Below are 27,245 nucleotides of genomic sequence, written 5' to 3'. Positions count from 1 at the left end.
ATATAACTCAATATAGGTAGGAAGCTAATTGTGGGAGGGAAGGGGAAGGGAAGGGCATCGAAGGGAGGGGAAGGGGAGGGAAGGGGGAAAGAACGGGATAGGAGAGAATTTGTTGATGCTATATACGGTAGCGCAGTTGGGACATTGTGTTCTATCTCAAAATTTCGATAATTCTATCTTGAAGTTTCCCTTTTCTCTAGGTCTGTTTTCTTTTTTTCTCTTGAGGGCGTCATCCTGAAATACCGAAATCTCTGCTTTTCATCTAACTTTTTGAACTGTTCACTTGACATGGGTCTATTTTCTTCAACTTAAATTTCGATGACTATATAAATCGAAAGTTCGACTCGTTCCTCAAAATTACGACTTTCTATATCATAAGTATAAGTATATCATAAGTAAGATAGGATAGTGTAGGCATGTATATGGACGAAAGGACCAATTAACAGGTATATTAACAGGTCTATGAATTCGGGGCTTCAAAAAACGTTAGACTTTTGATAGAAATTTCGAGGGATAAAGTCAAACTAGGACGGATTATGGGGTAACTCGATCGGTAACACGGAAAATTGATCATTTTGACTCTTATATGTTAATTTCCAAGGACGCCGGGAATTGAAGGCCGCCATTTATTTTACGGCGCGGTACAGATATGCGTTGCAGCTATGACTGTTGTGTACAATTATGCCTGTTCAAATTTTGAATGATGTTAGCCAGTTATTAATTGTTCCATGAATATTACTATTGAAATAGTACTTTATTCAAATACAATTTTTAAACATGGAGCATGTGTGTGTCATTTTACATTTTCGTTATTGTGTTAGGTAAAGAGCTGGAATATCAGTGAATCACTTCATAATCATTTAAATGGTTTACCTAAATTTGTAGTGTTTCTTTTTATATCTATTTCACTGTAAAAAGAAAATATTGATATAATTAAAAAATAACAAGTTACTTAAAACTGACCAAGGCTATATAGTGTCAATGAGCTTTAGATCTGCGTGAAGTCGCACCAGCGCTCCTTAAATCTAACATAGCATTTCATGCTGTACATGGCTTATGGTTTTAATAATTCAGTCAGAATAATAGGACTCGGAAAAGTCACAGTAGCCTACAAAGGAACGACTTGTCCGTTTCCTGCTCCACCGATAACAGGATTTTCTGCATAAAGTGATTGTAAGATCATAAAGAAAGAAAGTGAGAGAGAGAGAGCTGTGAAAGCTTACATTAAACTTCTTGATATGACTATATACTACACATATATACATAAATATACATTTATATGGTTGGTTATCTCATTATGCCTATCATTATATGTTAAACTTAAATTTACGCTTTCTGCATATATTCTGATCTAATTTTGGCTATACTTTCTTATTGATGATATTGTTTTACGATCCTATTTATGTAACAATACGCATTTTATATATATATATATATATATATATATATATATATATATATATATATATATATATATATATATATATATATATATATATATATATATATATTTAAATATTGACGGTTTCCGGGCAATTGCCGTCTCTGTGGTGTATACCGAACACGACAATTCTGTCAACCGCGTTGATTGGTAGCCGTACTGCTAGAACATCTGACTAATGGAAAATCCTCTTTTGAAGAATATCTTATGATTCAGTATAGAAGTAGTAGGGACATACCTTTACAGTCTCTGAGATATTAGCGGGTAGATATGTTCCGTTTATTTATATTAATAATATTTAATCTGTCTTTATACGTCATGTGTGTGAAATTAAACTTGAGACTGCTTCAAAGTGAAATGTCATCAAGAATTTCAAAAGATATCAATCGATGTTATCTTCCTATTAGTCATCCATGTTTTGCTTTGGATGTCAACATTATTGTAGACTTTTCTATAAATAAGATAACTATTACGCTAAAGGTGTTCACCTGTAGTCGAATGAATCGTAATTTGCATTCCATCTAAAAGCTATCAAACAATTGTGTTACCTCTGCCTCCCGAACAAGGTCAGAGTTAACATCTCAGGAGAGTTGTTCACAAGTTATTCCTAAGTCACATCAGTCTAAAGACAGGTGCGAAAGACAGAACTTATCTTTCTAGTAAATATTTTTGACATATTTTTATTACTATTTCGAAGTTAGGAATATTTGTTTGTTTATTGTGTCAAAAAAATGGCCAAAGTTTAAATCGTGGGCATCATACAGATATTTAACTGAATGAAGTACAACAGAGAGTTTGAAACTGATTACAAGTCTATCGAAGGTCAAATTCGTTTTCTTCTTTAGTACCAGTATAGAGAATACGTGTATAAGTTGATGATGTAGGTGCTTGGAAAATATATCAAAACCCACTCACATTACATCTGCAAAACGATTTTTGGATAGAACTTCCCTAAACTTTATATTTATTCTTATATATTTCTCTGTACTTTCTCTTTCAATTGATGTATCAGATTGTCCAAGTGGATCCAGATATATACATACTTGCAAAATAAAAGTCAAGATGGACGAGAAAACAGGCCTAGATAACCTCTCTAAAATATCAACACACCCCCCCCGCCCCCCTAAGAAAATTGTTATAGGCTTTTTATTTAATATGTCGCTTAACAATGATTAACATGCAGTTTCTAATATTTTACGATGTGCATGCCTTTGTTGAAGAATATTAAAGTTACAAGGCACCGTCATAGATGTAGGCCTATAAACGTGTATTGCAGCATTGTTAGTAGTCTGCCACAGTACATTGTTGTCTACTTACAAGTAGTCTCATGCACTCTTCTGTAATGTTACATTGTTGTAATTTTGCAAATTAATCTCCAAGTTCTATCAAATGTCTCCAGTGGTGATACTTTAAGTTGTCATGAATCACAATTTATCACTTCCTTTTTTTCTGGTGTGTTGATCTTTATATAAACTGGTTTTGTAACACTGTTAATTAAGGCGTATTATCCAAGTGTTATAATGATTGTTCAGAGTACACCCCTGGTGCTTTGAATCTGACAATTTACACAAAATTACCAATTTTTTATTTTGAAATTGTAGTGAGTTGGAAAATCCATATCAGTGGAAAAACTTCCAGACTCTACCGGGATTCGATCCCGGGCCTCTCGCTTTATATGCGGACACCCTAACCACTAGGCTATATACGCTGATTGTATGTCCAGAGGTTCGAAACCGGTAAGGAAGGTCGTAATTCCACTGTTGGCGTTTGTCACCTAATTTATCGAAGAATAATTCTGTTTTGGTGACATATTTGCCTTACTCTAGAGATTTGTTTGGTTGGGTGGCGTCTACCTCTGCCTAGAGTGCTCTATGTCCATTTAAGGAGTTTTGAGACACGTTTGCTGTGACCGCTGCCATGATTTTTTTTTTGCAAAGATTTTCACTCAACACCAGTTGCGAGTGGAAGATAGATGTTCTTTCAACCTTAGATATTCATTGCGTTAAAGATCGGTTTGATTTAGGCAGTGTAATGAAGTAATAGCGATATATTTCGCACACCAATCTGCAGCTAAAAGACGAGACAAATAATTGGGAAAAGTACCAAGTACCAAGTTCAAAGTAGCAGTGAAGTACTGTATCGGCTTTGTACTCGCGCACACTTAGCTACTGCACAGTTTATGCCTAGTAAAGAGGGGCCTTAATGTAACAGAAGCCAAGCTATCTTCATAGGTATTTTTGCAGATGTTTGAGACACTACAGTAAGCCTAGTTGCTTATTTAATGATTCTGCGTCATGTTTTACTTTGTTCATCACTTGCTTTTCGTGGAAAAAAAAGTTTAATTTCATACTGCACAGAAGCATAATTTGCCAATGTGCAATTACGTAGCACCATGTATCGGCCTAAGTGCCTAACTTTTGTTCATATAAAGTTTTGATGTTGTAGATCTGTAAACTATGGAACCTTGGACAGCGATCATAGTGGAGAGTGAATTTTGCGTTTTGACAAGTTGATTTTTAGTCACGGTCGCCAAATAGGCCCGAAAACCTTTAAAGCAGCTTTTTGCGTCCTTTTCTATGATTTTTCTCAACCTCACTGACCCCACGATGCCATAACGACATACATAACTAGCTTATCTATTCAAATCTAACTTCAAATGGTGGAATATAAGTCGAAAACTTTACAACATTAAAACGTTGGTTTTTGAATATATTATTCGTTAGGGACGGTTAGGATCGCAATAAATCCGCCCATAATATGAATATTATATATTATGAACGTCATTGAATAATGAGGTAAATAATTTTCACTTTGCTGGCGTCGTAAGCAACTCAGTACACTAACATGTGCTTGATATTTGTACACTGTATATGGCTGTGATACCGACGCACCTTTCGGATTACTGCAACGGCGCATACAAAAACATGTAGCTATTCACTGATTGGTTGAATTCAAACTATTGGTTTTCGGGAACTGCATGCGATTAATTTTAATGAGGAATTTGTCGCAAGACACGCTACTCATTATCTACAGAAATCCTTAATTACTAGCCAATTAATGCTCTTGGCAGGGATAAACTTGGCTAAGTTTGCTGTGTTGTGATGCATACATGGTAAAAATATCGATGGACATGTCAAACGGGTGGGAAAACGGCGACTAAACGCAAAACGCTGCTTTAAAACATGATTTCTCATGGTAGAAACCATGGATACTTTTTATACATGGTATATGGATTTGCTATATTGAGTACAAGAATCCTGTTGTTTGTGTGGTCAAATCTCATTTGAGGTCACCTGAAAACCCTTTTACATGATATCTAATGATGGGAATCGTGGATATTTCTCATACTAGATGTGTGGATGCATCACATTGAGTACAAGACCCCTATTGTTTTGGTGGAGGTGTGTATTGCCACGTACAGTAGACTGACCCGTGTTTATCATGCCATAGTGTAATTGTACATCAACATAGTGTTTCGGGTCATTTTTATTGTAACAGCTATATCTGGTTAACAAGCAGAAGTTTAGTGCAATGAAGTCATCGAAACTTCAATAAATTTAGCATTCTGGTTTTATTTAAAAAGAATCGTAGATAAAGGCTGTTCACGAAAACCAGTGGTGGGAAATTCACTACGTTTGGCCCTCAAAAGTTTCGGCAAGACTATAACCCCCTTTGGGGTAGCTGGAACTTTTTAACTAACATGTACCCTTCGCAGATCAAGATCTTATTACTGACTTTTTTTTAAAGAATTCTGGCCCATTAGTAAATAACCGCTATTCTGACATTCTCGAACAATAATACTCCCCACTGCTTCCAAACGTAATTTTCAAACAGGTGGATTGAACAGTTGGAGGGTGAAGGGATAAATTTAAAGTGATTCTGTGCGTTTAGAATAAGGAGAAACACAAAATTGGAATTTCGTTTTAGCTGCTCATCTGACGAACCATTAAATATGAGGTTTATAACCAAGCTAATTTTGCCAAAAACATTTCATTAAGAAATTAATGATCGAACGTATCCAAAAATGTATCCGATGAAGATAGATTTCCTTAATGTATTCTGTTACGCCTTGCCTCTTGATTTAAACAAGGCAATGAACGAACGCGCTGTAATGCATATTCAGTACCAGCGAAGCTCTCCTTGTTTAGAGTCGATGATTCTAGCAGACTAGTGACAACAGATATATGTGTGCAAAACCTAGCCTTTGGTCACGCATTATACTTAGACTTGGTATCACAGACCTTCGATCATGTTCACAATGTCTTTCGGACTAGCTATAGGCCTAATAGCGTAACTTTATCAGAACTAGGTCTCTGACTATAGACTACTAATATGATTATACTAAGACCCAGGCTTCTACCTTTAGTACTAGTACGCCTATACCAACAGAAACAGTTAGCTCAAGTTCTAACTGATGTTCGATGAAGCTGATCGAAGGAACACTGACTTGTAATCTTTATTGTGTACTCATTTCAGCTATAATCTCGCTTCTAAGGTCCCATGGTATGAAAATAGTTGTCCGGTGATATAACCTAACGCAGAGAAAGATTTAAGTCAAGGAGGAAGCAACAGCCTACAATTATCCAACAGGAGTATCGTGTTCTTTATATATATGCAATATGCATACCTTACCAGTATGGGATAATGTTCACGGAGCTAGATATATAAATACATGCCATGAGGCAGTTATATTTACGACTACGAATGTAGGTGAAGCCAGGCGCGTAGCCAAGGGGGGGGGGGCGAAGGGGGCAGCCGCCCCCCCTTGAGCATATTTAAAAATTTTTTTTTAATGTTTTTATGATATCGCTAGTATTTTCAAAAGAGAAAATGCTAAGATGCAGCTTACAAGGCCTGGGAAGTGCCATTTCCAGCGATCTGGGAGGCATTTTCAGCCAAAATTTTCTTGTACGCTTCGCGCCAATTATGGTGGCGCTACGCTTAGATAGTTTGTAATGCCGAATCTACAGTTTCGCCCCTCCCTTGGCAAATTCCTGGCTACGTGCCTGGGTGAAGCCCGCAAGGTCTTATGGATTACATCATCATGTCGGGTGGCTTCAAATTCAACATTTTAACTCAAATGTGGAATTTGAAACTAAAACTTGAATAGTTTGTTATACCGAGGATACCGTCGCTGTTTAGTTTGGCATATTCATTACTAAGCTCGCATCTAGGCGTGGTCTAGCTCATATGATAAGAATTGTATATTTGTTTCAAAAATGCTTTGAAGATGTTACCTTTTTACGCCGTTTCCGTTAGTTTTCACAATTATCACTGATATATTTCAGCATGAACAACACCGGCGGTACATTGAAACATAAAGAAAAACATAATATCAACCATTATCTTATGTTTATTTCCTTTTTCGGTTCGCACATAATCACTTTAAAAGTCACGCCTGGGTATTTGTTATTAGATAAGAAAAGTCATATGTGATCCTAAAGATTCTTCCTAGCACGGGAAACGTCATTGGTAAGGGAGAGGAATTGATTTTGACTGAGCTCGTCTTTGACCCCTCTAACTTCCCACGGACACCTCAAGTGTGTTTGCTGTATGATAAATTGAAAGTGAATTAGCTCCACGGTAGCTGAAGAAACACCAGCCTGGCTTTTCGGACACCTACAGAGGTGTTGCAATATTTTATCGTAATTTCAATATTACAAGTAACTTGTAGGCCTACATTGGTCAGTTACCTAATTACAGATATCCTTTCGCTGTAGAAAGGTCATCACTGTAAGCTGTTCGCTATACCATGACTATATACTCTTCTTATAGGCATGGCACGCCGAAAGGGCAACTTTAACACCAACGTACCAGTCACTGAGAGTTTGTTCAACGGCTTCTTCTTCCCGGAATCTTCTTAGTATGGTTGTGAATGCTCTCAATGATTACAAGCTCAAAGTGTTTTCCAACAGGAGTCTGACCCTTCTTTAATTCTTGTCGATGACCTCTGTGTCTAATTCTAAGCTAGGCTAATCCAGATTCTCCTACATACTGTTATTTGCAGTCTAATCAATTCATAACATAAATAACCAATGCGGTGGTTCTTTCTTTGTGCCAATCACATTAGCAAGAATATATACACGTATTAATTCGAATATATAGAATATAAGCAGCTGATATAATAGTGAATATGTCCGAATTAATACGTGTATATAGTAGAATTAATACGTGTATACAGTCGAATTAATACGTGTATACAGTCGAATGAATACTTGTATATATTCGAATTAATACGCGTATATAGGTGTCGCACCACAATTAATTGCTCAATTGACTTACACACTAAATTGGTCGCTTGCCAAGGCGGTTAGAGCATAGATATATTTTTTTCAATTAACATGTCCTACATATGATAGCTGATAGCTTGGGCTATCACAACACATTCAACGTTTGCCACCATGACCTTTTTAATTTTGGGCTAGAAGAGCTCAACATTTAGCATAGTGCTTCCCAACCCATCTCTCGCTGCGAAATCTTCTTGTTTCACCAAAGTTTTTCTTAAATGCCTTAAATCACCTTCAAGGATCCATATTTTTACACCATCAGTAGTTAATTTCATCCTCTTCAACATCTCAGCATAAAAAAGAATGATGATGACTCAGAAAATGGCTAAAAAACAAATCATAACAGTAGATGACTTTAGTGCTATTTTCGACCTTCCAGGCAGATTGTCAATACTCTAATGGTGGTGCGTTACCTTATAATATCGTATATTTGTCCCACAGGCCCTGACATATACGTGAACTGTAATTCCAACGTTACTGTCCACATGGAAAGCACATGTGGCTATAAACAGTGACATGTATCACAGAGAAATGTAGGGCGACATATATGATAACCAACGGTTTCACAATAGGATTTCGTGCACGGACAAATAGTGCCTGCATGCATGATTATGTACTGTATTGTTTTCACAGTTTAGTGTCAACTAGAGGTCGACAAGTTGCGTGAAAAATACATTTTCGCAAAATTAAGCTCTTTTGTTTATCCCAGCAAACGATAGCTTTACTAGTTTCTATATTCTAACGCTGGATGACCTTTTAGTGTGATTCATGAATGATATAGGAGTCTATTGTTAGACTTTATATTCACATCACTATAATTTTGTGTATTTTTGTATTATTCTGCCAATGGAAGCTTTGTGAGTATTTGTAAATTTTCTATAAAAGGAGATGCGATTTCTACACTTAGCCATGCAGTTGGAGGTTAACATTCATACTCATCCTAAGTTCAAAGTAGTGACAAGTAGCATTGTGCAGTAAAATCGCCTCGGCCAGTTAGCTACATTAAAGACTCCATGCATTGTATCCTTGTTAGACTGGTAGAAGTAGAAATATATCTTGTATAAACCATACACAAGTGGAAACTAAAAGTGACAATAAAACGTCAAAACAAATAAACACAAACAAATAGGCAGACGAAGAGATAAAGAACAATAAGACAATAAATAGATAAGTGGAAGAGTCATATAATATCCTTAATTAAAACTTTAAACCTTTTATGGTTGCAGCACTCTTAAAGTGATTCCGTTCGTACCGGAAAGGGAACAAACATAAGAGAATGTTTGATCTTATGGTTTTCTTTCGTTTCAATGTACCACAGATATTGTTTATGGATGAAACATGCCATTTAATGACCGAAAATGACAGAGATAGTTGTTAAGACCTACAGAAATGTTGAATTGGAAGCCATCTGAAGTGAAGTTGAAATCCATAAGCCCTAAGCTCCCACATTCGTCTCATGGCCTGTATTTAGTTAGCTCCATGTCGCGTCAGCATGGTAATGAGTTGGTAAGGTATGCATACTATACATATACATTAATATAATCCTGTTAATAGATAGTATTACTTTAGTGATACCGGTTCTTTCTTTTCCACTTAATTCTTCCTCTACGTTAGGTTTCATCACCGGACAACTATTTTCATATCATAGGACTTTGGAAGCGAGATTATTGCTGAATTGCAATACACAATAGTGTATGCATAAATGCCATATGCTAGGTTTTGCACTCTTATTACTGTTGTCATTAGTCTGCTAGTCGCATCGACGATCAGCAGTTCTTCGAGAAAGGAAAACTTCTTTGTTACTGAATATTCATTACAGGGCGTTCTCTCGTTGGTTTGTTTAAATCAAGAGGCACGGACGTAACAAAATACATGAATAAAATCTGTCTTCAGCGGATAAATATTTGAATACTTCCGTACATTAGTTTCTTAATTAATGAAACGGTTTTGGCAACATTATATCAACTTGAAGAAACCTAATTTGCCATGGTTCGTCAGATAAGCAGCTTAAAACGACGTTTCTTAAACTTTTCCTTATCTCCTTTCTTCTTGCCGATATTTTAGATCTTTATTGAACCATTCTGGTTGGTATTTTCTTTTAACTATTTTCCTTTTTTGTGGAGCATATTGACTAACATTGTGTAGCAACATGTTTTCCCACGGGCTAAGGCAACATCTACAAGGGCGGCGGAAACACTTTTAATCTGGGGGGGGGGGGGGCACCGACATCAAAGGGCACTTTGCAGAAATTCGATTGGACTGATGCAGCCTTATATTTAGTACCCTTTATTACTCTCATTGTATTATCTTATTTGCGCCCCTCCCCCCCCCCCCCCGCAAGGAAAATATGCATACTAGCACTGCAATGTGCAAATTGGGAAACAAGGAACAATTAGTTTTTTTCTTGAGAAAATTAGGTGAAATCATGCTAGTTGCTAATGTATTAGAGTTTATTTCTCGTTAATATCTTAACAAATTTTTCCATTCGAAATAGCTTTAATTTGACCCACAGAAGTTCATTCAAAGTCAGGGGCGTAGCCAGGATTTGCAAAGTTGTATGCACGACTATCTGAGCGGAGCGCCACCACCAGTTGGCGCGGAGCGTACAAGAAAATTTTTGGTTTTACAAACCCCTCAGATGGCCGGAAACGGCCCTTCTCGAGTGTTCATTCTGGTTCCCTTGCCTCTTGCTAACTTGAGACACCTCAGTTTTTATGTAGAAAAAGGGCACATTTTTAACCTGAGGAAAAGTGGGGGGGGGCACGTGCCCCCTGTGCCCCCCGGTTCCGCCGCCCTTGAACATCTAGATTATATTCTTACCAAACATCTTCCCAGTTACAGTCCCATATAAAAGCTTGCTTATTTACCTTAAGGACCATAACTCTCATATCTCGATAGTTCCGAACTTTACAAACCCAATAAACTTTCACTGCGATTCCTTAAAACTTGATCATAATGGATCGACGTGTAAAATCTGGAACATTAAGTGACAAGTTGCATATTATTCAATGAGACTCCAGGCACATATGCCCTACTACAGATTATATATACACGTTACTGACAACGTCTCTCGGTTAGTGTAGGGAGCTGTTATCGCTGGTCAGCCTTATATGCAGGAATATATCTTGACCTTTCTGTCTCACAGAAGAGAAGAATTGTATGTTCATGAAGCTGGATGCCTTTAGTAAGTTCTTTCCTCTTGGGGTATGGACAAAAAGAGCCTCTGAAAAAAGTTGTTAACTTTTTCTGAAATAGAGAGAGAGGGAGAGAGGTGGAGAGAGAAGTATCTTACTGTTAGAAAGAGTGTTAAAATATTTGGTAGTGAAGATGAATATCATACTAACGAAACCAAAGACATAGTCAGTAAACTGATGTCGTAACGAAACCAAAGACATATTAAGGAAAGTGGTGTAGTAACGAAACCAATGACATATTCAGTAAAGTGATGTAGTAACGAAACCAAAGACATATTCAGTAAAATGATGTAGTAACGAAACCAATGACATATTCAGTAAACTGAAGTAGTAACGAAACCAAAGACATAGTCAGTAAAGTGATGTAGTAACGAAACCAAAGACATAGTCAGTAAAGTGATGTAGTAACGAAACCAAAGACATATTAAGGAAAGTGATGTATAGTAACGAAACCAATGACATATTCAGTAAAGTGATGTAGTAACAAAACCAATGACATATTCAGTAAAGTGATGTAGTAACGAAACCAAAAACATATTCTGTAAAGTGATGTAGTAACGAAACCAATGATATATTCAGTAAAGTGATGTAGTAACGAAACCAATGACATATTCAGTAAAGTGATGTAGTAACGAAACCAATGACATATTCAGTAAAGTGATGTAGTAACGAAACCAAAGACATATTAAGGAAAGTGATGTAGCAACGAAACCAAAGGCATATTCAGTAAAGTGATGTAGTAACGAAACCAAAGACATATTAAGCAAAGTGATGTAGTAACGAAACCAATGACATATTCAGTAAAGTGATGTAGTAACAAAACCAATGACATATTCAGTAAAGTGATGTAGTAACGAAACCAAAAACATATTCAGTAATGTGATGTAGTAACGAAACCAATGACATATTCAGTAAAGTGATGAAGTAACGAAACCAATGATATATTCAGTAAAGTGATGTAGTAACGAAACCAATGACATATTCAGTAAAGTGGTGTAGTAACGAAACTAAAGACATATTCAGTAAAGTTATGAAGTAACGAAACCAAAGACATATTAAGGAAAGTGATGTAGTAACAAAACCAATGACATATTCAGTAAAGTGATGTAGTAACGAAACCAATGACATATTCAGTAAAGTGGTGTAGTAACGAAACCAATGACATATTCAGTAAAATGATGTAGTACGAACGAAACCAAAGACATATTCTGTAAAGTGATGTAGTAACGAAACCAAAGACATATTCAGTAAAGTGATGTAGTAACGAAACCAATGACATATTCAGTAAGGTGATGAAGTAACGAAACCAATGACATATTCAGTAAAGTGGTGTAGTAACGAAACCAAAGACATAGTCAGTAAAGTGATGTAGTAACGAAACCAAAGACATATTAAGGAGGGTGATGTAGTAACAAAACCAATGACATATTCAGTAAAGTGATGTAGTAACAAAACCAATGACATATTCAGTAAAATGATGTATTAACCAAAGACATATTCAGTATAGTGATGTAGTAACAAAACCAATGACATATTCAGTTAAGTGATGTAGTACGAACGAAACCAAAGACATATTCTGTAAAGTGATGTAGTAACGAAACCAATGCCATATTCAGTAAAGTAACAAAACCAATGACATATTCAGTAAAGTGATGTAGTAACGAAACCAATGACATATTCAGTAAAGTGATGTAGTACGAACGAAACCAGAGACATATTCAGTAAAGTGATGTAGTAACGAAACCAATGACATATGTAGTACATTGATGTAGTAACGAAACCAATGACATGTGCAGTAAAGTGATGTAGTAACGATACCAATGACATGTGCAGTAAAGTGATGTAGTAACGAAACCAATGACATGTGCATTAAAGTGATGTAGTAACGAAACCAACGACATATTCAGCATAGTGATGTAGTAACGAAACCAACGACATAGGACCTATTCAGTAAAGTGATGTAGTAACGAAACCAAAGACATATTCAGTAAAGTGATGTAGTAACGAAACCAATGACATATTCAGTAAAGTGATGTAGTAACGAAACCAATGACATATTCAGTAAAGTGATGTAGTACGAACGAAACCAAGACATATTCAGTAAAGTGATGTAGTAACGAAACCAATGATATATTCAGTAAAGTGATGTAGTAACGAAACCAATGATATATTTAGTAAAGTGATGTAGTAACGAAACCAATGACATATTAAGTAAAGTGATGTAGTAACGAAACCAAAACTTATTCAGTAAATTGATGTAGTTAATGTATACATTTCGAAAACGAAACCACATATATTTTTTGTGGTGCATCTACTGTTGTCAGTACATACTGTACGTAGTGTCTTATACACGAAGCTACAATTTACCGCAGACTGAGTCGTGATATGTGGGGGTGTGACTGAGTGCTTATACTCCAAGAAATATCACTTTTAAAGGTCGTGTTCTTCATTTTCAGTTCATTTATTATATTTACACAGTGAGTGTTATGCTCGTAAGACAGCATTCATTCATCTAGGGATGGATGGATGAATTTATTGATAATAAAATGAATGAATGGATAAATGCATGAATGGCAAAAGCTCCATTGGCTTGAAAGCTAATAAAGCTACTATAACTAACTTGTTATCCGTGAGTATTTATCCGGGTGTGATGATATTGACTTATCGATGAAATAGATAACAGTTGCTACTCCGATGAACAATACTCCCACCAGACAGTCAATCGGGACACTGATGATCGTCAAGATTAGCAGGATAACGTTGGCTGCTATCGCAATAATGCTCAGAGAAATATTGGTCTGTAAAAAAAGAGAAGCAAATCATCATCAGAAAATAAACCAAAATTAGTGGATATGGGCGAGAGAAAGAGACAGGAGGTGTGTGTGTGGGGGGGGGGGGGGGTGGGTACAACGTCTACCCCCTATTAACCTCACGTAAATGAGAAATTACCCCGGAGTTAGTATATTTATATTTTATCAACAAATGTTCAGTTCAGAGAATTCGCTTTCTTTCTCATATCTCTGATTTCTAAAGTTTTTTTTGTGGTTTGCAAGTATCTGGCATTGAAGAGACGACGGCTTAGCAGTCATAAAGTCCTGCTCTAGCAGCAAAGCCGACCGCAATAGAAAAAAGGTTTCAAATCTTCGAATTACGGTACAAACAAATCTGAAGAGAGAAGATTTTCTTGGCGTAAGCCTAGATCTAGTAACTGGCACATTCCAACCATATAGAAACCCAATGAACAACCCGTACCCATTAACCGATTGTCAAACCACCCACCCCATAAATATTTAACAACACCCCCTCCCCCTAGCCATTGTGTAAAGAATCTACTCCAGGGAAGCGTGAATCGGGTCAGTGCAACCTAAGCGTGGAAAAAAAAAAACTAGAAATCATCCGTTCAAAGCGCGCAACGATCAAAAGGAGAACAAAGCTCATTTCAGCATGTCGCCATGGCAACAAACCCAAGCCAGTAGTTAATAGACCAGAGGGTTGTAGGGATAATCGCGTGGAAAGGCCCGGTCACACTATACAGCGATATTTTATCGGAATACTATCCGATTTTCCCGGAGGAATCGAAACTGCCAGTTTTTCGTTCGGGTCTTCTAGCCACAGTGATAAAGGACCTGATTTGCTATCTGTTGAGCCATTCCGATGTGGAATAGCCCTCTCCTAACTTTTGATATTAACTCCGTTTCCTTTTATCGGAAAGCTATCCGATTTCTCTTACGATTTTTATCTTTTTCGATGTGACGTCACTTCAGAATATAGTCCGTTCCAGAACCCCTCAGATTTGGAGTAGGTATTCGAATATTCCACTGAGTTTATTACATTCACTACCACAAACCTCACTCTTCGGCCTAAAATCGGAAAAACCGGACCGTATTCAGATAAAATATCGCTGTAGTGTGACCGGGCCTTAACTGAGAACATTCAGAAGAATTTTCACATACTTCAAAGCACCGAACGTCTGAAATCAGTTTTCTCAGAACCACCTGTCATTTCATTTACAAGTCCCAGAAACCCACGGGACATTTTACTTCGGGCATCTTTATATTCTACTTATTGCAAGACCTGTATTTAGTTTATTCAAACTTTTCCGAATACTCTCGTACCCACCAAGTTCACCACATGCGGTTATGCGAACTTAGGCCTTTTTTATACGGTAAAGAAAAAATGGTAAGCAACCCTAGTATACATACGACTCATTTCGATGTCATCTCCAGCTGTTTCTACATCTCAAGCTAAATATATCTTCTTCCAATGACATGTGGATACTTCGGTTATGTGTATGGGTGGGTGTGTGTGTATGTTCATGTTTTGTTTGAGCATAACGATATGTTCTATAGAACCACATGTATATGGTTGAACGAGAAAGTTATTTTGCCTTTTTCGTGTTCCATACATGAAGCCATACATGCCCGTTTAACAGATGTTTTTACCTTGACCTTTGCCACAATCGTGTGGTTTCATACCCAACAATAACAATAACAGTAAACAATACCAGAACACGCATAAATACGTTCCTTTATTTCGCCAAATTCACACTAGGGAAAGGGGAAACTATTGCCAACTACTGCTTTTAAACGCATGAAGTTATTCTATCAATGCGATATTAGTTCGATTGCGTCTTTAAGTTTAATAGATGTTGTTGTTCATAGATCTTTGTATCATCTCGAGAAAATTGTAACACTGAAAATTAATTGCAAAAACCTTAAATGGTATTTCTCTCTCAGGCTGCGTCCATCTGATGTATGGGATGATACAGTAACACATCGTTTGGAATATAACCTCTACGAAACCCATGAAGTTAATCATGAACCAAACATTAGCCCAAAACAGCAGCACTAACGTGATCGGGACCTGGAATGAAAACAAATGGCTGCAATAATGGAAAATATACATAGGAATATATTTCCAGGAAACTAACAAAATACAAATATTATAACTACATACAACTTAACATAGCGGTTTTATTTTAACCAAATCCAAATAAATGTAAACAATAAATTGAACGCATCAAAGGGAATGATTATTTGAGCAGAAACTAAATAAACTATTCTTGTTTAATAGTAATATTTCATGTTCCACATATACTGGTAAGGCTAAGTGTGCATTGTGCTTACAATAATATTTCATGTTCAACAAGAAATTAACTTACTGGTAAGAGAATAGCCAGTAACGGTGTCCGATGTTTAATATGGATAAAAGATAAAATCTTAGGGAATCGCCCCTCTCTGGACGCAGCAAACGACATTCTTGTTCTTGAAAATACGCCACTGTTTAGTGTTCCAACAGCTGAGATTGCTACAAAGACCCAAACAGTCCAAGACCAGGACCCAAGTACACGTACAGAATATGTCTGTCAAATGAGAAAAATCGTCAATAAAGTTATAATTAAAACATATTCTGCCACTTGAGTCGGGATCAAGAAATCATTAAATGATCAATATCCCCTCACCGCACCTTAAAGCATTGACGGTACCGCACCCCACCACACCACACTCCACCCCACCGCACCACACCCCACCCCACCCCACCCACCCACCCCACCGCACCCGTCCCACCCAACCACCTCACCCCACCCACCCCACTGCACGCGATAAATAATAACTCTTGAATTGAGAGAGCGAAATAATCAATTGCACGGAGAACAAAACGCTATCAAAAATTTATTCCTATACTTATCAATACCTCGGGAGTGTTTTCTCAACTATCAATTTTAAAAAGACTTGTGGCACCCCTAATGTTTTGGTAAAATTGGGCCTTACTTATAGATTTAGATTCCCCTTCCCTATTGTTTGGTGGTGTATATGATATGAATATGAGAGGATCTTATTACATAGGGTTTATAGAGTGTTATATTATTTTAGTATTTATGCATTTATATTTGTCTATGAGGAACATGCTAGTTATTGGGTTACGGCAATTCGCACCTAACTGAGACTTACTCCATGCATGTGTCCATCATTGACTGCCACGTCGACTAGACGTAAGCTTTATAACTGATGCTATTTACTGGGAAAATATATATCATTTAAATTTAGCCTTAATGATTGGCATCCACTAATTTTAGATTTGTCTCATATCGTAGTCGGCATTTAGCACATTGTATTCATTTTAATTGATATTTATTTAGTTGAAATAAAAATTTGTTGTTCTTAATTTCTTTACCTTCTCTTTGCCTTCTTTGCTTTTTTTCATAAACATAGCATATATATTCCATAGTTACATTTATTGTCATGCCGACTAGGTATGGTAAAATGCATCTTTTTCACTCTGCACGAGGTGACCAGATTGAATATGATATTTGCTAGATACTATTGCTATGTCACCTTTACTCATATCTTTGCTTAGTTGCGTATGCATTATATAGGAGTCTACATATGTCAACTTGACTTTGGACTTTGTATATAGTGTTTCAAAAGTCATAATTACTTTACTTTGCTTATTAGTTTGTTTATTTATTTGCAGGAAATTGTTGACCCCTTGCCCTTTGTTTATATTGTATTGTGATTACTATGTGTCGGCAATATTAGTAATGTACGCTGACCATTCACCAAGAAATTCCAAGCTGCCATCCATCTACAGTATATATAGGGCCAAGTTACAGAAGACTCTTAGAAATGAGCTGCATTAATTTCATACAATATTTATGTTTGATGTAGTAAACACACTTCTGAGGGACTGGTAGATGTCTGCGCTACACGCCGCCATTGGGCGAGTATTTTAACTTGATGGTAAATATATAGTATTAACCCTGAGGTTTACCACGAGTTTTTATCTCATATATCAATATACGTGTAGTTATATCCTAACAAATGTAGGCGACTCTTTGCAGAAGGTGAACCACGCTTCACTTGATCAACTGTATATTGTGGTTGCTCAACAAGCACATGCCAGCCTGGAGTTCTTAAACATATGTGCTACATATATTTATTCAAATTATATTTGATATATATTTTGTCGTTGAAGATATCCTAAGTTATTGTCAAGACATTATATAAAACTCGAAATACATACCGCAGCTACGGCATCGGAAGTCAGTATCTCCCGCGGTGTCAAGATCGTTAAGTAAGAGATATTTGCCAACAAGTATATGATGGTAACCGTCGCCAGTGAGATGTTCATAGACAATGGTAGGGTTCTAAATTTGGAGGAGGAAACAGCAGAATACTGATGAGCCGTTGCCAAAAAAAAAAGGCCTCCCGTACCTCTCCGTGTCTTATTGGTTGCCTTTGATATTCCCCATTTACATAAGGATATTGTACCCGAAATTTTCATCTTCACTTCCACTTACTTAGGTGGATAGGTCGTCACTGTATTAATACAAGTGTACCATTTACTTGTTAGGTCCAAACGTGAAAGGTAGTCGAACGTTAGTGTTATGAATAAATCAGTTAACTGATTTCTACAACATAGAAAGAAAATAATTAAAATAAATAAAAAACGAACGGTTTTTGTTTGTTTTAATTGGTGGCACACAACAACCTACCCCACCACACCCACACACACACCCTTCAGTGCATGATCACCGAAAGTGACAAGGAGTAGCTGGAACTGAAACGTTTGATAGGATAAGCTTAGAGTGACATGGCAGTGAAGTATATGGAGTGCCTAGTGTGCAATTAGTCCTGAAATCGACATATGTCGAATTAAAATTGAGATGTGTCGGTTTCTCGTGCTCTCATTGGACGACCAGTATCACATGTTGCTTTCTAACGTTCTGATTTTAATAAATCGACATATGTCAAGTAAAATGGACTTATGTCGGTTTCTCGTGCTCTCACTGGAGACGACCAGTGTCACATCTCATCTTCTATACTTCTGATTGGAAGAAATCGACATATATCAACCTTAATTGACATATGTCGATTTCTCGTGCTCTCATTGGACGACCAGTGTCACATGTTAAATTTTACTATATGTAAGTTTCTCGTGCTCTTATTTGACACAAGTCATTTTGTTGTCTTCTGATTGGTAGAAATCCAAGCAGTTGATATTACATTAGCTAAACGTTATGTTCACAACGTTCTTGTCATCAAAATTTGCATAAATGCCAAAATTGGAACCATGGCCATGGAAAAACCAGCAAAAAAAAAAGATCAGCTGTACTTTGGTTGTGTAAGTGTTCAAGTAATTTCATATTTATATATATATATATATATAGATATATATATATATATATATATATATATATATATATATATATATATATATATATATATATATATATCTCAGTAATCATTAATCTCTATTTCTTCCTCCACATTTAGTACCATGATCTACAAGGTGATTAACAACACAAGCTTCACCCTTTGTTTACTTACTTCAGTGGGTGCTTCACTTCCTCTACAACAAAAATAAGGAATGACCTGAAGAAAACAAGAAGCATGATATTAATAAATCATATTAATGTCCTGTGGGGAAGACGGGGGGGGGGCAATATCTGGAACCTTAGCAGCACTTGTTGGCTCAGAACGGCCATTAAATATGAGACAAAGTGTGTGGAGCTCTGCTCACGTGACCACTTCGTCCCGAATTGCTGCTGCGCTTATTAATGGACTATTACAGTACCTCTCAAGTGGCTATCATAGTCTGGGAATTTAAATTTCATTGTGAAATTTCAAACAAGTGTTATTTTTGTAAACAAAGAGTTTAACGGCAAGTTATCATATGTTTTACAACATCGAGAAAACAAAAAATGATACCTGAAATGCTATGATAGCGTTACGCAAGACTTTTTTAATACGTTTAATGTTCAGTCGTCAGGAAAGTAGAAAATACGTTTCTATTTTTTATAAAAATATATATTTTAGTATGACTATATGTTCTCTGATTTGTAATTGATGGTAACATAATACCATAGGAAAAGATATAAACATTACATGTTGAGTCCATTATAGGTCTCAGGAAATCACGTAGTAATAATGATTATAATGATTATGTTTTAAAGATAATACGATGTTATCAAAACGGTTGACTAGGTGCAATGATTGTAAAGTCATAGATACGCCCCAAATTATGGACAACTGCTTTTAGAGCGGCAGTGACAGGCGAGTTGTAAGTGTAGCATGGCTGACCATTATTTGACTCACTGGCATATTTTGGGTGCAAACTGATGACCTTTAATTGTTGAGTAGCTTGAATAAGCCTATTAGTTAAATGTTTGAGTGACGTCTGCAAAAACGTTCTCTTCATATGATTAAAATATTCTCTGCAGACATGATGAGCACATACTGTCCCATAGTTATGCCTTAAAAAGCTGCATTTCTTAATGCTTTTTAGCAGGAATGGATAGAAAAAAATGTTTATAAGGGTACATTTTTCGACTTCATTAGCCAACTGCTGACTTGTTCCACATCATCAAAGCATGTAAGGCTTCTAAGATTTTCACATTTTGAATTCAACTATAACCATTGGTTCCCAGTATTATCAACAGGGACTTTGTGTTCATTATAATAAAGGCCACACCTACATACTTCATAGTTCACAAGGGAGTTAGCATGGTTACAAGGTACACATACTTTGACCTCCTGTGACCTTACATAATCTTCGACCAACATAAAAAACATAGGACTCTTTTAGCTAGTTAGGGGGACTGACCTATCAGGAAATTGAACCATCTCACGTTTTGAGTCATCGAATTGCCGAAGCATCACAGATACGCATGGATTTCTTTGATTCAGTATTGATAAGCTTAGTACAGTTTGTTAACGGATATATAGCAAGTAGATAAATCTATGAGACAGATTGTTGCATATGCAAACAGGTAGTCTGAGGTATAGACGTACAGACACACATAGAGACATATATTTGCATTAGAGGAAATTAATGTATGTAGTTTCTTGCACCATAGCAACCGGCATTTTTGTAAGTTTTGTTCTACGTCTAAACAGGCTCACATAACAAATAGTACTCACTATGCATTAAATTGTACATGTTATTATGTTGTAATAGCTCGTTATACATACCAGCCACTGTAGGCAAAGCTTCCAGCATAAAAGGCCTGTGGCAACTTTCGTAAGCTAAAAGGTTCTTGTGGCTGGAATGGATGCTGGAAATTGTCCGTGTGTCCCCCAAAAAGCATCACAATACCCGAGACAATAATAACAATCAAGCCAACGGTCTTGGCTATGGTATAAAATATTTGGAAACGTGTTGCGAGAGTTGTTGAGTAGCCATTAACAAGCAACGTTAACACTAAACAGAAAGAAAAAAATAATAAGGAAGATGAAAACATGAGTGATGGAAGGTTGTGTTCCAGAAATAATATTTTAAACAATTCTTGTACAGTCAGAAATGCTGAAATGATGTGTCATCGTTCTAACAACCGTTTGACCACCCTCCCAGTGGTTCTGGGGGTGTGGGGGGGGGGTCGAAATTGAAGAAAACAACTAGAATGCAAAAAGCATTGAGGTTTCGATGACTTCGTTGCATGCACTAGACTTCTGCTTGTTAACCAGAAATAGCTGTCACAATATAAATGGCCCGAAATACTATATTGTTGTACAATAACACTATTGCATGATACACACAGGTCAATCTACTGTACATGGCAATACACACCTCCACCAACAACAACAGGGGTCTTGTACTCAATGTGCTGCATCCACACACCAAGTATTAGAGGTATCAACGATTTCCATCGTTAGATATCATGTAAAAGGGTTTTCATAGTTTGACCTCTAATGACCTAAAATGAGATTTGACCTCACAAGCAACATGATTCTTGTACTCAACGTGGCAAATCCATATAACATGTATGAAAAGTATCCATGATTTCTACCATGTGAAATCATGTTCTAAAGGTTTTCAGGCCTCGACACTGACATATTTTTAAAAGTACTTGTTATTTGGCGACCATGACTAAAAATCTACTCGCCAAAACGCAAAATTCACTCGTCACTATGATTGCTTTTCAAGTCTCCATTGTAAAGATCTACATCATCAATACTTTCTATGAGCAAAAGGTTAGGCACTTAGGCACATACATGGTGCTACGTAATTGCACATTGGACAATTATGTTTCTGTACAGTATAACATTTAAACTTGTTTCTACCAAAAGTAAGTGATGAACAAAGTAAACCATGTCGCAGAATGATAAATAAACAGCTAGGCTTTCTGAAGTGTCTCAAACAAATATAAATAAAAACATCTGATAAAATACCTAAAAGGATAGCTTTGCTTCTGTTACGTTAGGGCTCCTCTAATCCTAGCCATATATTATACAGTAGCTATAGGTGTGCGCGAGTCCTAAGCCTATGCAGTACCTGACTGCTATTTTGAACCGCTACTCGATTAGCGCGATTCGAACTTTTTCCCAATTATTTATCTTTTCTTTTCAAGCTGCAGATTGGTGTGCCAAAAGTATCGCTATTAATCAATTACACTGCCTAAATCAAAACGATCTGTAACGCAATGAAAATCTAAGGTTGAAAGAACATCTATCTTCCACTCGCACTGGAACTGCACTGGTGTTGAGTGAAAATCTTTGCATAAAATCCTAGCAGCAATAACAGCAAACTTGACTCAAACACAAGATCCCTGTTGTTTTGGTGGATTCTTAGACAAAGTTGATGTGCAACTAGCCTATACTGTTTCTTTGGTGGAGGTTAAATGCCATTTGCCATTGTAAGCACAATATCTCAAGAGGGAGATTGTTGAAAACGTGATACTTTATAGTAATGAAGATTGTCGCAACGGTCTCGTATGTCTTTTGTTGAGACAAACGTCATTGATTTTAGCAGTGGTCAAAATGTAAAACTTTTGCGAAGCCCCATGGCCCTACCTCAAGATCCATATCCTGGACAAACTTGATGAGATGCAACAGGTTCGACGTGCAATAATCCAACAGTAAACAAGTATATCTAATATAGCACAAATGAGTGTTTAGTAAATTAAATAGCGGACATCAAACATTGAACCTGGTTGTTGAATATACTTGAAGCTATTACCTTAGAGAATTCCACTACGCCATGTTCTTCCAGAGTAGTATTTGTTTCACTTACAGAGGTCAGGCCTCCAAAGAGATTTCACTGGCAGCAAAAGAGGTCAAAACTAATCTTCACTACTTAACTAGTAACAGGTGATTTCGCTGACCGCAAGATTCAAGAGGTAATTTCATAACTTTTCATGAGTGTGTTGGGACGAACAGCTGTGTGTGTATGTAACGCCCTGACTTGTAAACACGGTATCTCAAGATAGGTGACATCTCATATTTGGCATGTGGTTCCCCCATAAGCAGTACAAGAACCCTGTTGTTTTGGTGGTGGTGAAAGGTCATTCGGGGTCAGCTGTATATATATATATATATATATATATATATGCGTGGTATGCTAGCCTTATGTAGTGTAACATTTTTACACAATTTAGTGTAGGTTAAAGTTCTTTAAGGTCACCAGGGGTCAACTTATGAACTCCTTGTAAAAACGATATCTCCAGAAATGTAACTTGACTGGCTCTCATATTTTGTATGTGTCTGCCCTATAATGAATACAAAAACCTTATCTTTTTTTGTAGAGGTCAAAGGTCATTTGGGGTCATCAAAGGTCACACTCTGTACAGTCTTATAAAAACAAACCTTGCAAACACGATATCCCCCAATAGGTTACATCACATAGTTCATATTTGGCATGTGTCTTTCTTATAGCACAGTACCAGAACCCTATTATTTTGGGTGGCTGTCATTTGGGGTCAGCATATAGGTCCAAATGTCAATGGATCTAATCAGTTCAACTATTGCAAATGTAAATTCAGCTCTTTGTTGGCTTAAATAACTTACCAACAACAAACAGTGTCCCTCTGTCTTTCTTTCATCTTTGTGGCATTATGTCACACGATTACCTGTCAACAAACTCTGTTTCGATTTTTACATTGATATTTTATCGATAGGCGAAGAGCACCAAGATTACATGCGGTAATCACTACGTTTCAAAAGCTAACAAGGGTCAACTTAGTACCAGGCATACATTTTTTACATCAAGTTTGAGTTTTGCGACTTTTGTATCCCAAAATACTTAAGTATTGTATACAGAAACAGCTCTGCATGATAGTCTCCATTCTATGGTATAGTACTCTGGCTATTCAGTTGTATAGCGCTATAGTGATAAATGTTGTCCTGACTCATCCATTGTTGTGTGTTTTTGTTTTTCAGGCAAGTATCCTTACATCTTCATATACATATATTTATTAGGTTGCCATGTAAAAGTTCAAAGCAACATGCTACCGTTTATGGTTCCATGGTTTACTCTTTCAATATAGCTTAACATCATTACATCTATGCAGGGAGCTGCTACTCTAACGTTAGAGTAGCAGCTCCCTGATCTATGTATTCTGTTTATGTGCATTCGCGTATATGGAAGGCCTTGTGGGACAAATATACCATAGGCTATTGTAAACGCGCGTATAAATTCAAGTATATAATTTAATACATACGAGTATTAATTCGAATACATTAGGGGTATAAAATCAGACATGAATATGTACACGTATTAATTCGAATTTGATATACGCGTATATATAATGTGGTGTATTTGTCCCACAGGGCCTTACATACACGTAGACTGCAGTTTTTATCTATTGATCATCACCACTGAGTATACAGGGTCCTTGACCCTAAACTATTTAAGTTAGAACGAGAACTCAAACAAACACTGTCTCTTCAGGACGACAGTGTTGACTAACCAGTCAGCAAGATTAACTTTATTACAGCACAAATACACATTTACAATAGAAGCTTAAAACGGTTATTAACGTCGTTAATATACTAGGTACTTATGTGTATCAGCCACAAAGATGGTAAAGCCCTTTAATGTTTATGGTCCATCCATTGAACTCTGCATACGTTAAATTCTATTTGGTACAGAAAATGTGAGGCGTTTGTTTCCAATTCATGTGAGTTGGAAAAGATCAGACCGGGCACACCTGCCTCTACTTTCTTTAAAATATTTATGCAGAGCAGATAATTCACGAATTCATAGATTTAATTTGCATTCTGCATTCTGGGTGTATGTGTATGTATTTTGCATCTCCTACAACCTAACATGAATTGACTGAATTGTATCTAAACGATGTTATTGGAAAGCTGTATTGAGTACTGCAGCGTGTGCACACTATATACTCCCTGGACACTACATGAATGTTAATGGAACAAAGGATGAACATACTTACTTAAAACACAAACTGCTAACAGTCTAACCGAGAGGTAGGGTGTCTCGATGCAATCCCCGACAACCGGTGTAGTAATGTACAAAGCAACGACCAAACACTGTACAGCACTCCATGTAGGTCCACCCATGAAGAACATTATCCACACTCTAACATAGCCGACCATTGGTCCATATACTTCATCCATAAAAGTAAAGTCTCCGCCAGACTTCTTGAAGATCGTACCCAGTTCTATATAGCAATAGGCCCCACACACCGCGATTAACGCACAAAGTACCCATACTACAAGTGACCACCCGACCGAGCCACTGACACCATCCAACACCCCTGTCGGGGATAAGAATATTCCGGTACCGATTATAGATCCAACGATGAAAGCTATGGAACCAGAGATCCCGACGACTGGTCTTAAAATGACTTTGTCTTCGGAAATATTGTTATCCTCGTCTGGAATACGTTGCTTATAAATAGGACGTTTCTGTTTCGTCATATTGAGTATTTGAATGGACTAGTCTAGCTCTTGGGACTTCGACTGCAAAACAGGTTGAGATACCTCAAATTACCGAGCCCTTGCACTTACCTATTTGTTCACTCTTTGAACTGTGAGTGTCCGTCATCCAAGCGCTTGTGAATTGCAGGAGTGACGCCCACAGTACAGTTCGGTACAGTGGTCCTGAAAGGACATTTCGAGATTTCATGGATAGTCTATAGATTACGTGCGTTGTGATATTGTACAATATATAGTTAAGAGGATAGTATGCGACATACAGACGTTACCGTAACAAGATGATACCTGGCATGAGGTTCCGAACAGCAGGGGGGACGGAGACGGGTTAATTAGGGCTTATTTTCATCACGGGTTCCTTCTGTCAGGTAGTTGAAACGCATACTGAGGGCACAAGGACTACATCCTCGTGAGAAATATCTCAACAAGTAAAGTTGCGAAGCACACTAATTAATTATCAAAGCGCTCATCTATAATTTTACCACAGACACCATACCATTACATTTCAGCCAAGAATTATTATATTACAACTTGGCGCGTATAATACTAAATACTATTTGGCGCTGCCTCAGCTGCCGCACGGAAGCTGCTTTCAAGCAGCATAGTTTCACCGTTTTTCACGCAAATATTTGAACAAATGTTATCATAACGTAACAAATAATGTTATTAAAACGTTAAATGTTGAGTCGCTAGAATAGCAGGATAACGTTTTCACAACGTTTTATATAACATTATTTCGATGTCAGCACAACGTTTTTGAGATGTTGCAGAAGATGTTGTCAAGACGTTATAATACCATTTTGAGAAATATTATGATAACGTTATAAAATAACGTTATAAAAACATTAAATGATGAGTCGCTAGAATAGTAAGTTAACATTTTCACAACGTTTTATATAACATGATTTCGATGTCAGCACAATGTTTTTAACTGAAATTTTTCAGAAAAATTTGTAAAGACGTTATAATAATGTTGTGACAAATGTTATAACATTATAGAAAATGACATCTAACAGCACTTCGAAAACTTCTGTGAGTACTTTAGACGGGTTATTCGAGTTATGATTGTAATGAAACATGAGATTCAGAATGGCTGGCACTGTCTGGTTCTTCAAACACTGTCAGAAAAGAGTTAATAAGACTTGAATGCTTTCTGTACTAACAATTGATTGTAATAAAGCACAAATCATGACATTGTCAGAGAAAGCACATGTAATATAGAAAACAATCATCACTCTGAAGATCCACCATCTTCTTCCAAGGAAGTTCTTTTCCTCTCCTGTGCCAAAGAATCTATATCTCTGTTTGGAACCAATAAAAACAACATATGTTTGATCATAGAGGAACACACTGTGAAATGTTTTAAAGCTTTTTCAATGCCTGCCTCTAAACGTTCTCAGAACATTTTTAAAACATTGTGGAAAACATTTTATAAGAAATGTTAGGAAAATGTTATTGAAACGTTTTCATATTTTAATATGATATATACAAAATGTTATATAAACGATTTACAATGATTTTGCAATAACATTTATACGCCCTTCTCAAAATGTTGTAAAAACGTTTTGTGTTTGCTGGGACTGTACCTGTTTCGCGTATTTGCTTTCTGTACACTACATACTGTTTCTCACGTGTCGCTATGCACGCC

At 36.7% G+C, this 27,245-nt stretch overlaps 1 protein-coding gene across 1 annotated transcript; it reads right to left on the bottom strand.

The window, feature by feature from the left end:
- Window positions 1-10,036: 10,036 nt before the first annotated feature.
- LOC139962922 (cystine/glutamate transporter-like) lies at window positions 10,037-25,725 on the bottom strand. Its single transcript, XM_071963334.1, has 8 exons — window positions 25,096-25,725; window positions 20,897-21,125; window positions 19,253-19,297; window positions 17,946-18,069; window positions 16,084-16,284; window positions 15,636-15,785; window positions 13,543-13,720; window positions 10,037-10,974 (listed from the first exon to the last, which is right to left on the bottom strand). The coding sequence occupies exons 1-8, from the start codon at window positions 25,580-25,582 to the stop codon at window positions 10,910-10,912; spliced, it is 1,479 nt and encodes a 492-aa protein (XP_071819435.1). The 5' UTR covers window positions 25,583-25,725; the 3' UTR covers window positions 10,037-10,909.
- Between the last annotated feature and the right edge of the window lie 1,520 nt (window positions 25,726-27,245).

The sequence above is a fragment of the Apostichopus japonicus genome, chromosome 3 (assembly GCF_037975245.1).
Source record: "Apostichopus japonicus isolate 1M-3 chromosome 3, ASM3797524v1, whole genome shotgun sequence".
Taxonomy (NCBI): Eukaryota; Metazoa; Echinodermata; class Holothuroidea; order Aspidochirotida; family Stichopodidae; genus Apostichopus; species Apostichopus japonicus.
Note: the sequence above shows the minus strand (reverse complement) of the source record. Positions and strands in the feature narration are given on the sequence as shown.

Coding starts and splice junctions, on each gene's coding strand:
- LOC139962922 (XM_071963334.1), bottom strand. CDS start 25,582: ATGACGAAACAGAAACGTCCTATTTATAAGCAACGTATTCCAGACGAG. Junction 21,126..25,095: donor GTTAGCAGTTTGTGTTTTAA/GTAAGTATGTTC, acceptor CTTTCTGTTTAG/TGTTAACGTTGCTTGTTAAT. Junction 13,721..15,635: donor AGAGAGAAATACCATTTAAG/GTTTTTGCAATT, acceptor CTTTTTTTACAG/ACCAATATTTCTCTGAGCAT.